General features: G+C 28.1%; 2 protein-coding genes and 3 non-coding genes across 5 annotated transcripts; all 5 read left to right on the plus strand.

Moving 5' to 3' along the window:
- The first annotated feature begins 4,653 nt into the window (after positions 1 to 4,653).
- Positions 4,654 to 6,724, plus strand: LOC101207271 (60S ribosomal protein L32-1). The gene is made up of 4 exons (XM_011659173.2): positions 4,654 to 4,795; positions 5,022 to 5,123; positions 6,110 to 6,291; positions 6,375 to 6,724. The coding sequence occupies exons 2-4, from the start codon at positions 5,034 to 5,036 to the stop codon at positions 6,502 to 6,504; spliced, it is 402 nt and encodes a 133-aa protein (XP_011657475.1). The 5' UTR covers positions 4,654 to 4,795; positions 5,022 to 5,033; the 3' UTR covers positions 6,505 to 6,724.
- LOC116401868 lies at positions 5,189 to 5,267 on the plus strand. Its single transcript, XR_004214271.1, has one exon. It is a non-coding gene; the product is annotated as a small nucleolar RNA U31b (small nucleolar RNA).
- On the plus strand, positions 5,598 to 5,674 carry LOC116401850. The gene has a single exon (XR_004214254.1). It is a non-coding gene; the product is annotated as a small nucleolar RNA Z195/SNORD33/SNORD32 family (small nucleolar RNA).
- On the plus strand, positions 5,747 to 5,830 carry LOC116401851. The gene has a single exon (XR_004214255.1). It is a non-coding gene; the product is annotated as a small nucleolar RNA Z196/R39/R59 family (small nucleolar RNA).
- A 1,492-nt stretch (positions 6,725 to 8,216) lies between the features above and the next one.
- LOC101207031 (membrane protein PM19L) lies at positions 8,217 to 10,178 on the plus strand. Its single transcript, XM_004147351.3, has 4 exons — positions 8,217 to 8,523; positions 8,661 to 8,880; positions 9,544 to 9,589; positions 9,880 to 10,178. The coding sequence occupies exons 1-4, from the start codon at positions 8,397 to 8,399 to the stop codon at positions 9,964 to 9,966; spliced, it is 480 nt and encodes a 159-aa protein (XP_004147399.3). The 5' UTR covers positions 8,217 to 8,396; the 3' UTR covers positions 9,967 to 10,178.
- Positions 10,179 to 11,782: the final 1,604 nt, after the last annotated feature.

An 11,782-nucleotide genomic window follows, 5' to 3' on the forward strand; every position in this document is an offset into this window, starting at 1 on the left:
TCTTTTTAGTATTTCCTATTTACTGAAAATAAATAATTAGACTCCCTTAAATCTACTAAAGATGGACAAGCTCTCTTGAACATGTAATTGAACCTTATTCAACTAACCAAGTCTTTTTCAACCTCTTATCATCATAATATCATGCACGTTCAATTATTAAAGTCTTCTTTTAATCTTTTATTTTCGTATATCTCGAATTAGTCTTTGAGGAAATTATATGGTCTTTATTAAAATATAAAGACTTACCTTTCTAAACATTCTTCTACGAGCTTTAGCTTGAATACGTCTTGATTCGATACCTTGAAGATGAATGAATTTTCCTTTTTGTAGATGGAGAATGGATAGAGGAAAAGTAAACTTTAAATATTTTTTTTGTTAAGGATCTTGAGAATAATTTTGATGAAGTAAGAAAAATATATTCTTTAAAAATTATTCTTGGAAGAGAAAAAGCAAACTTATTCATAAGTAATTGAAAATACAAATTTAAATAATAAAAAATAAATTAAATATAATATTCGTAACTATAATCGTTAATACATGTGTATGTCTGTTAAACTATGTTTGTTTTAAAAAAGCTGGACAAAAGATTTTATAATTATTAGATATTCGATCAACTAGGAACAAAATGCTAAATTATAGAAATTATTGTTCCAACTTTTATTATTCTAAAACTTCAAAAAGAAATATCCTAATTATAAATATATATACACATGCAGGTATATAGATGAAAACTGTTATCATTTGTATAAAAAATACTAAATATGACTATACTTTTGAGAGTTGGAGGAATATGTTTAACTCTTCAAAATAAAAGTTATGAAATGTCTATAGGAATTAGACAAATGCTAACAAAATCAGAGTAAAAAAAAAGAAAACAGATAATCAATTAGAATAATTTTACAATGCTACAAATAAATAAGCAAGTTGTTATTTATCGTCTAACAACTTATAATTATAATAGAAATTTTGAAGAACGTTGTTAATATATATTGTTGCTAAAATGAATAAATAGTATCTAGTCGTTAATTTTAAAAATAATAATATTAAAGACATACAATAAAGTTTAAATTAGACATTCTTTATATATACAATATTTTTTCTTATATTTTCAACATTTAAACTTTTATAATATTTTCCTTTCTCCAAAACTTTTTGATCAAGTCGTTTTATAATTTGAATTTTTGTTTTATAAGTATAATTTTAGGTAATAGTTGTGAGAATGAGACGATTGGGAAAAAATATATATTTGTTTTTTGTTTTATTTTATTTTTATACTGATCAAATAATCAATCAATTTAACTTTTATGTGCAATAAATAAATATCTGTCTTTATTTTTAAAAAAAGTTTTGTTGAGTACATGGGCGTGCTGGTTTTTTTTATTTTCTTAAGAAAACTTAATTGATAAGAACAATTTACGTCTAAAAACAAATGATAATCGTAAAGTTTAAGATTTTGACAAATTGGTAAAATAGTTTTTAAAAAATTGATTATCCTCTTAACTAGTTTTGTAGATAAAAATGTGTTTCTTTCTCAAGAAATGAGTAAATATAATCATGTAGAACAAATTTAAATATAAAATTACAAAATTCAAAGTTTTTATTGGATCTGATTTCACAATTGATAATATATTATGTATAATTTTCTTACTCTTTTACATACAAAAATCAATAGCTGTAATCATGTACTACAAATTATAAGGCTAAGAGTGAGTAATAAGAAAAAATTTAAAGAAAATCTAAATAGACACGTTCAAATGTTGGCACGAAAATGGTTGAAGAAAATTCTTTATATCGTTGATAAAAATAGAAGTTATAAAACATTTTAAACTTACATGAATTATTCTATAAATTTAATTATTGAAATAAAAGATAGATTTGTAATGTTTTAACCTAAGAACAGTGGTGAGAATGTAATTAAAATATAATAAATAAATAATACTTTTATTTTATTTTTAATAATAGTAGTAATTAAATCATTTTAACATTAGTGTGTGTTAAGTGATGTTTTTATTTTATTTTAATAATTAAATCATTTAAACTTTAATATGTCATAAGTAACTTTTTTTTGTGTTTCTAAGAATACTCATTGCATTGTGTACATGAGTGTGTTTTTTTTTTTAATTACCAACATGTCCTAAAATATTCAATAACAATTTTTTATGTTTAAAAGCAAATGTTACTATTTTTAAATTTAATACTAAATGTTTTAAGAAACACATTTTTAATTAATTATAAAACTTCTTGACCAATAAGAATATAAAATATTAATTACATAAGCAAGAATGAAGTATAGAACATAACTGAAATTGGAGAATTATCATTTAGACAAAAATAGTTCAAAAAGTATTATCGATGTTAGATACTAAGATAATATAAGATAGGTAAAACTAATACTAAAAATACACATGTTTTGTAATAATTTTCTTTACAAATAAAAACTTTTATTTACAACAAATTCACATCATGAAACTAACAAAAGAAAAAGAAACAATAACCTTTTTCTCAAGCGACTTTAAACTTAATACATAAATATATTTATTTAAAAAATAAATTAAATATAAGATGGGAATATCTTAATCATAAAACCATCTTATCTTAATCATAAAACTAACCAAAAAAAAAACTAAAACTAAAAATGCATGTGTTTTGTAATAATTTTTTTTACAAATAAAAACCTCTATACAAAACAAATTCATCTAACCAAAAAAAAGAAAAGAAATTTTGGTAAGTGAATTTCAATCTACTTCGCGAATATATATTTTTTAAAATTGAATATAGGATGGAAATACACCTGAATCAAATATAGCTCTTCTTTGTTTTAGCAATAAATCTATTAGAAATATGTGAAACTATTTATAGATATGGAAGAGAAAGATGTGTTTTATTTAATTTGTGATAGAATTTGAAAAGTTAAAAGAAAATTGTAAGAATGTTTAGAATGTTGGAGAGATTTCATCCATTACTTATAAACATAATTATAATATAATAATAAATAGATAACATTTTCATATTCTAAACCTCACTTCAATAATAAGTTATGCATGAAGTGATAATTTGAAAATATTATAAATAATTATTCATAAAAAAAATTAAGTTGATATTGTAAATTTAGGATTTAACATTTTCATATTCTAAGCCTCACTGCCGTGGATAAAACTATGAGTAAGGATATATAATAAAATTGACAATTGAAGCATTTTTGTTAAACAATAATCAATTGTGTGGTTTGATGTTTCAATATTGAATTTCACTTCTTTCCCAACCTTTTTTTTTTAAAAAAGAGAAAGAGAATATGTAAGAGCCTATTATGTCATGTTTGGGTTGAATGACATGTTTGAATTAAGAGTATAAGTCGCAAAAGTTCTTGATCTCACTTTGAAATATGTGCATATATACTCGTCCTTTTTCTTTTTCATTCGTGAAAATGTTGTATTCTGTCAATTGGTAGACATATACATGTATTATCATTATCAATTTAAATCTTAAAAAATATCATTTTAAACAGTTATATAAATTTATAAATTTAGATCTTGTTAAGACAGGTTTATGAAAGTTGATGAGTTTGTATGAAAATTCATAGTTTAAATTCGTGCAATTATGAAAGTTTATTATGATAAATTTTTGTATTTATAGAAGTTTGGAGTTTAAATTGATATAACCTCAAAGTTGAGAGTTTAACTCGATACAATCTCCAAAGCTCAAGAGTATTTAAATTTGTATTTGACCTATATTCTATATTTCCATAAGTTTACTATAAGCATTGGAAGATGATTACTTTCAATTTAACTTACAATTATATAATTCGAAAAAGAGATATTTATAAAATTGATAAATACTAAAGGGGTGTTTGGAGCCATAGTTGAGTTATAATAATTTGTGTTTGTGATGTAAATTATTTTAGTTATATTTAAGGTATAAATTATTATAGTTTGAGAAATAAATAGTAAATACTGTAGTAAATAATAAAGGTAAAATTGTAAAAACCATAACAAACTATAAATACAATAACAAATAAGAATTTTAAAATAGTATTGACGGTAATTAATTACTAACCATAAAATGGTATTTCCTATTGCATGACATGGTTAATTATAGTCTTGAAATAATTATCGCTTCAAAGTTTTTCCAAGTAATCTATAGAGAGAAATTTATCAACAGGGACAATACAAACAAACATACTTATAAAGAAAAATATTAAAAAATAGTTTTTTCAAAAATAGTAATAAAAAAGTTTATCTTATAACATTTTAAAAGTAGCAAAATAAATTAAAATATTTACAAAACTATAACAAAATTTTAGATTCTATCAAATGATAGTCATTTATAGATTTTTATCACAGTCTTTCAATATAACTAATAAAATCACATCAAATGCTATCGATATAACTAATAAAAATACATCAAGTGACATCAATCAATATCTATTATTGATAAAATATGAAAATTTTAATATATGATATAAGTATTTTATCAAATTTGATATTTTTTACCTTTTTCCTTCTAAAAAATTACTCAAATAATAAAAACCAATTACACTTTATTTCTAAATATTTAGACAATTTTGTTATCTTGGACGATTTCTATTTAAAAAAATGTTTCAAAAAATGGTATCTGCGAAAATTTTCTGTTAGTGCCCATGGGCCAGAGAACCCGAATCGAGGTGCTGAAGAGGGCCCAAGCCCATCAGAGCCGAAGAAAAGAAAACCCTAATTGAACGGTCATTCTCTATATAAACCACCCAGAGCCTTAGAGCAAATCGTCGAAGCTGGGACGGCCAAAGGAAACCCTAGTATTTGTGAGTACTTCTCTCCACTCCGCCGCTAGGGTTTCTTTCGTTATTATCCTCTTTGAACAACCTTTACTTGAAAATGTTTCATCATGTAGATTGAGTGTTTCTCCATTGTAGTTCTATTTAGGGTAGATTGGATTTTAGATTTTGCAGGGTTTTGTATTTTTAGTTTCATAGGTTTTTGTATGTTCGTTTGAGCTGCAAATAATCGTACTTGTTTTGATATCTGTAGATATAAGCGAAAATGGCGGTGCCTTTGCTGTCGAAGAAGATCGTGAAGAAGAGGACCCAGAAGTTCAAGAGGCCTCAAAGTGATCGAAAGATCTCCGTCAAGGTATTCTTATGTTTCTTTCTCTTTTCGTTTTGTCTATGTACGTATGTCGTAGGATTTGCAATAAGGAAGATGATGATATGTATTGTCGCCCCAGTCTTAGTTGCATCTTTGGATGCACTATGGTGATTGACCAGTATCTGATTCTTGTTGTAGTTAGCAGCTCATTCATTCTAATTTTTTTGTTGAAGATAGTTTCATTAGGCTTTCTGTTTGTAGCAATTTTGTGTTTTGCCGAGGCTTGTTTAGTTGGATCTGATGATAATATGACATCAGTCTGACCGGTGTCTTTGGATTCAATCTGATGAAACAAAGATCGACTATCTGATCCTTCTGTCGGAGTTAATTGATTTAAGTAACTTGTTAGGCTTAGTCTTTACCTCTTGATGAAAAATCAAGTTCAACGTTTTTTGTGTTCTCATTAAACAGTGTACTTAGAAATTAATTATAATTTCTATATTTTTCATTAGATATACAACAAGGCGTGATGATTATAACCCATCATTTCTGCATTTGAATGATGAATATTTTCATGCACTACCATCTGATCTTCGTTGTAATATCTCATTTCTTGTATTATTTTAAACACATTTTATTTTTTTTAATTTTAACTCGTAACTTATGGCTGCAATCTATGATGCAAAATACCCAATCTCCTGATTTCTAGTGATTATATAATCAAATTTCACCATCTTTCGGCTGAGGTTGCAGTACATATACATGTTCTTTGTTTTTCAACAGTTTATTAATTTCTTTAGTTTTGCATCTTAAATAGCCCGTGGTATCTAATGTCCAGACCATTTGATGGTTGGATGTTTCGTTTTGAGGGCTTAGAGTAATAAAACACAGGTCTTTGCGACACAGTTAGCTTCTTATATACACAAGCTTTCTGTTACTTAAACCCTGCGTACATACTGTAATGATGACTCTTCCATTCTCTATCACACAATCAATTCATGTGTGCTTACCTTTTATTATTCACGTTTCAGGAAAACTGGAGAAGACCAAAAGGTATTGATTCCAGAGTTAGAAGAAAGTTTAAAGGATGCACATTGATGCCCAATATTGGTTACGGTACTGACAAGAAGACCCGTCACTACCTGCCTAATGGGTTCAAGAAGTTTGTCGTTCATAATGTCAATGAGCTCGAACTCTTGATGATGCACAACAGGTTTGTGCAAGAGTCTTGTGTGCAATTATTCTAAAATTTTGGATTTGTTGTCTTTGTTTGATGTATATTTGTTTTTATTTCAGAACTTACTGTGCTGAGATCGCCCATGATGTTTCAACAAAGAAAAGAAAAGAGATTGTTGAGAGGGCAGCACAACTTGATGTTGTAGTTACGAACAAGCTTGCAAGGTTGCGCAGCCAAGAAGATGAATGAACAATTTAGATCCTTGAATGCCAGTTTTTTCATCCTGCTTTGTAGTGAGATTTCGTTAATATATATCCTTTTTTTGGTTCAAGTGATTTTGGTTTTTGCATGACCTTCTGAATTTTCACAATTTGTCACTTAATACATTATAATTTTGAACTTATTTATGAGATGTTTGAATTTTGAAGTTTAGTTTCATATCATTGCATGGTCGACGGCGTTGGTCCCATTTGCTGTCGTTGTGAGATTTAAAATCTATATTCTTTTGTAAATGAGAGTAGGCAATAATATAAAGCTTTGATAAAACGTGTACTTTCCACGTGCTTTGTGGTTAATATAATTTGGTTGGTTGTATCAATATAATTTTGGTATGTTCGAAATAGTACCATAGGTTCAAGATCAAGATAGATTTCTTTAAATCAACTTCTTTTTTTCTTGTTTTTGAGGACGTACTTGCAATATATACCATAGTTGGTTTCTTTCATGTTGTTTATCGAGAATTTCACCAATCTTGGAAACCTTGTGTTTACGATTTCAATATTAATTTGGTATATGGATTTTTTTTTGTTTTTGATTAAAATGCAGCATTAAATAATTTTTAAATATTTATTAAAAATGAAAGGAAATAAACATTGTTCAAGGTGAAATCAGACAGAAGCACCAAGCAGTATTGAGTTCGAAATCCAAAATTAAATGAATTAATATTTTTTTATGCATCATTTCTAAATTTTATAAATTTAATTAAGGACAATTATGTACAATTTTTAAACATAAATCATATTTATAAATGTATAAACCAATAATTCAACAAAATGTTAATGGTCCAGTGAGTTTCGTTTGAAATCAAAGATTTCTATGGAACAGATCATATTTGAAAATGCTTGTTCCTGAAGAAAGAAATGCAAAATATAAAGTAAAAAACAATTCAAAAAGACGAAAAAGATTGTAAGAAAAGACCTATGGAACAAAAGCATCCCATGTTAGAAAAATATGCACACTATTTTTTTACAATACACACTTGAAAGAAAGGGAGTGGCTTGAGAACGAATAGTAACAAAACGCAATTGCAGTGTTTGTTTAAAAGTTTTCACTTCTATCGCTTCCTCTTTTAATATGGACAATTTTTTACATATGAAAAAAATGTTAAACTATTTACAGAAATAGTGGAAAAAGGAAATAGAAAACATTTATTTATCAACTTCGGTACATCTGTATTTCTATTAGTTTCTATCTTTTAGACTTTAATATCTTTTTATCAACATAATAAGAGACATGAACAAACCTACCCAGAACTGCTAGCTTTTACTTCTTTGAGATTTTCATCGGTCTAGAAGAAAATCATCTTTCTAGCATTGGTCTTGGCTCTCATTTGAGTCTTGAGTTTTTCTCTGTTTGTTTAGTTTTTGTATATTGCTTGCTTGTTTGTTTATTTTTCTTTAAAATGACCTGAATGTGGAAAAATGGATATTGGCTTTCTAATTTACTTACTCACCCTATAATCATAGGTATCTAGCCATTTTTATCATCCCTTTTGTCAAAGAATATCACTTTCCTTTCCTTGTGCAGAAGAATGTACCATTTCACTAACAAATGTTGGCAAACAAAGCATTTCTTCATATCCTTTTTTTGTTTTGCCTTGAATATGAAGCATTATCCCTTACCTTTACAACTCCAAAGACTCTTTTACAAACTGCAGGCTTAGCAAGTAAAGAACCAGAAACCTTACTTTTCATCACCATTTATAAACCATCTCTTCCCCCTTACTTTTACTTGCACATTACATTTCTCCCTTAAATCTCAAACTTTTTGATCTCTGATTGATTCTTGAGAAAACTCCTGATCCTTCTTTTTTTTTTTCTCTTCAAAAACCAGCCTTTTGTTTTTGAAAACTCCCTGCACAAATGGCTAGTACACAAATGAAATCCTTTGCCACTTTGCTTCTGTTGCTTAACTTTTGCATGTATGTTATTATTTTGGGCATTGGTGGCTGGGCCATGAACAAAGCAATTGATCATGGCTTTATCATTGGTAATATCCTATTTCCTTGTTGTAGCTAATATTTTGATACTATAATGTAAATTGCAAAGGGATATAATTGTGATGTTACGTTCGTTCGTTTCTTGGAGAAGTGTTTGGTGATATGTTTGTGAATGGGGATTTTGCAGGTCCTGGATTACGACTACCAGCGCATTTTTCACCGATTTACTTTCCGATGGGGAATGCAGCCACTGGTTTCTTTGTGTTATTTGCTTTGTTGGCTGGTGTGTTTGGAGCTGCCTCAGCAATCTCAGGATTGAACCACATTCGATCATGGAGTGTTGAAAGCTTAAGCGCTGCTTCTTCTGCTGCTGTTTTTGCTTGGACTCTTACTATTCTTGCCATGGGGTATGCCTTCTATTCTTTTTCATGATATTTCATTTTATACTTTTCAGTTCAACAAGTTAAGGTGAGGGTATTTCAATCTTCAATCCTGTGATATAATCAATTGATCATATATGATATTCTGTCTTATTTTCGAATCGTGACCCAATTTACAAAATATGAATGTTATTTAAATCTTTGCAAGGAGGTTGATTTTCCAAGGCACCATTTTATAATTGTTTGATTTTTTTTTCCCGAACATTATGTCTATTTTCTCTCAATTTCTTACAATGATTTACATTTTTCTTAAACAAATTTTTAAAAACAAAACTACGTTTTATTAGTTTTTAAAACTTTCTTTCCATTAATTTTGAAACATCGGTAAAAAGTAGATAACAAAACAAAAAAAGTTTGGACATCGAAGATATGTTTATTGACTTAAATTCAAGATAGTAAAGTCATGTTTGGTATGCATTTCATTTTTCAATTATTTTACTAATTTTCTAAAAAATTCTTACCTGTTGTTTTCCTCCTCCATGTGACATTGAACTTCTTATCTAATTTCCTAATTTCCAAAAACAGAAACAAAAATAAATCAAGTTTTTAGAAAGAAAAAAAAAGTTACTGAACGAACGAGACATAAATAACTTAACAAAACATGACACTGAGGTTTTGTTCTTTGTGCAGCTTTGCTTGGAAAGAGATTGCACTGGATTTCAGAAACGCAAGACTGGTGAGAAAAACAAAACTATTATGATTACACAATCTGCAACAATTTCTTACTCCAAATTCAATCTAAAGATTAAAATACTACTTTAATCCATATATTCAATTTTCGTCCACATAAAGGAACATTTGTTTGATTGAACATCTGAAATTTCAAAGATTAGAATTAAACAACTCTCAAAATACATTAAGGAATGATATTTTAACAAAAAGAATCTAAAAAAAAAAATTAATCGAAAATATATTACATATTGATATTGAGAAGGATTTGCATTTGTGTATTAATGTTTATTGTAGGTAACAATGGAGGCATTCTTCATAATTCTGTCAGCAACACAGCTAGTTTACATAATGGCCATCCATGGTGATAATTCCACAAGATAAAGAGCTGAATGAATGGTGGAATATCTGTTTGATTCACATTGCCCATTTTCATTTGTTTTTGGTGTTGGTTTTAACGTCCTATGTGCAAAAATTGCAACTTGCAAGGAGATTAATTTAGAACATTTATATATTTATATTTTTGTTGTGATTTGTGTGGTGTGATTTTATTTGTATAAAATATTTGATAATAAATATTGGTTTGATATTTTATTTGACGGGTTCAAGCTCTTTCTCTCTCACTTTTTATTTCTTAAATGAATGATTCAAAGAAATAAACAATGAGTTAGTAGTTGATAAATTGAAAATAAGAGGAAACTACCAAAGATTGTTACATGGAACAGTTGCAATGAACTGAACTTCACAATATTTCTAAAGGGTAGCTTAAAAATTGAAATAATATTAGTTATTATACTAACAAAAATTTGTTAGCTTGTTTAAAAAAATATCTCTATTCTTTCTAAAGTTACTTTTCCACTGTCTATCAAAACTTCTAGAGGGGCGTGGTTAGCAGTGTCCGAGTCTCAATATTTGTTTCAAGTTAAAACCACACGTTTCTAGGTCACAATGTACAACCATATTCTAATAGATTTCTACTTCAAATTAAGAGAAATATTTTCATTTTTGAAAGAGTGAATATTTTTTTAAACAAGTGGAGCACTTTTTGTAATTTAACCTATTGGTAAGTTTGTAATTATAATAGACAAAGTTAAATGATGAAAGTATATCCTAAAATCAAATGGGAAGTTGGAGATTGTTAGTCTCCCTGAACAAGAGGTTCAATAAAACTCTGATATCCAATGTGTAATATGGGATTTTCACAGTGAAGAGAAAACAAAGCAAATAAATAAACAATAATATTATTGTTATTATTATTTGGAATTATCTTAATTAGAAAGAAGAATAAGTTTGATATTCTTTATCGGAATTTTCTGTTTCTTCACCCCTCCACATGAAACACACATATCTGAGTACCAATTTGTCATATTTTCTGTATTTTCCTCTTGTGTTGAAGAAAAAATGAAGCATGAAAGTACTGGACATGACAAATTGATACTCTCCAACAGGTGGAATGAAGTGTTAATAATTGTTCAATAAATAAGAAGGTTTTGAATTTAGTAAGATTTTGGAACGATTTGTGCTTAAGAATAAGTAGGATTAGCTGAGGTAAGAACTCGAAAATTTTGACAGTTTGAAAAGGGGATTAACCTTTGATTGATCTTGTAGCTAGGTTTCACTAGCAAAGAAATTCAACAAACAACTCTGCCGCGAAACAATGGAACATTTTCAAACCATTTCTGTTGTTTGAAAAGTTGATTACTAGCTTTAGCAACCAAATTCTTGCTAGGATCCAACCTCCCTTTCACATCTAGCATTAATGAGAAACTGAGGGACCAGATATACTGCAACTATCAAAGTAAGTTTAGCTCAATGATAATTGATATGATCTTCCACTCTAGAGAGTCATAGCTTCAATCTCTATTTTCACACTTGTTGTACTAAAAAAAATGTAAAACAAACGGCTTCATTGTCCAATAGACTTAACTTGCTGTACCTGGCATGTGACTCCAAGGACTTATTCAAGAAGGAAAAAGAATGAGGAAACAGTTACAGTGGGCTGCTGCATTCATAGGTGATCGTTTGGCGGAGAGTACTTGTAATGGAAGGAGGGACCATGTTAGGCAAGTTGTTATTGAGGGGTGAATGTGGAGTAGGAAGAACCAACTCATTATCTAGAGGAAGGAATTGGGGATTGTTTGATCCTATTAACTCAACCTTAATCTTTTAGGGGGTGTTTAGAGTAAAGAGGCCAGTAGTG

This window comes from Cucumis sativus, chromosome 1 (assembly GCF_000004075.3).
Source record: "Cucumis sativus cultivar 9930 chromosome 1, Cucumber_9930_V3, whole genome shotgun sequence".
In the NCBI taxonomy this organism is placed as follows: Eukaryota; Viridiplantae; Streptophyta; class Magnoliopsida; order Cucurbitales; family Cucurbitaceae; genus Cucumis; species Cucumis sativus.

Coding starts and splice junctions, on each gene's coding strand:
- LOC101207271 (XM_011659173.2), top strand. CDS start 5,034: ATGGCGGTGCCTTTGCTGTCGAAGAAGATCGTGAAGAAGAGGACCCAG. Junction 5,124..6,109: donor ATCGAAAGATCTCCGTCAAG/GTATTCTTATGT, acceptor TTCACGTTTCAG/GAAAACTGGAGAAGACCAAA. Junction 6,292..6,374: donor CTCTTGATGATGCACAACAG/GTTTGTGCAAGA, acceptor TTTTTATTTCAG/AACTTACTGTGCTGAGATCG.
- LOC101207031 (XM_004147351.3), top strand. CDS start 8,397: ATGGCTAGTACACAAATGAAATCCTTTGCCACTTTGCTTCTGTTGCTT. Junction 8,881..9,543: donor CTTACTATTCTTGCCATGGG/GTATGCCTTCTA, acceptor TTCTTTGTGCAG/CTTTGCTTGGAAAGAGATTG. Junction 9,590..9,879: donor ATTTCAGAAACGCAAGACTG/GTGAGAAAAACA, acceptor TGTTTATTGTAG/GTAACAATGGAGGCATTCTT.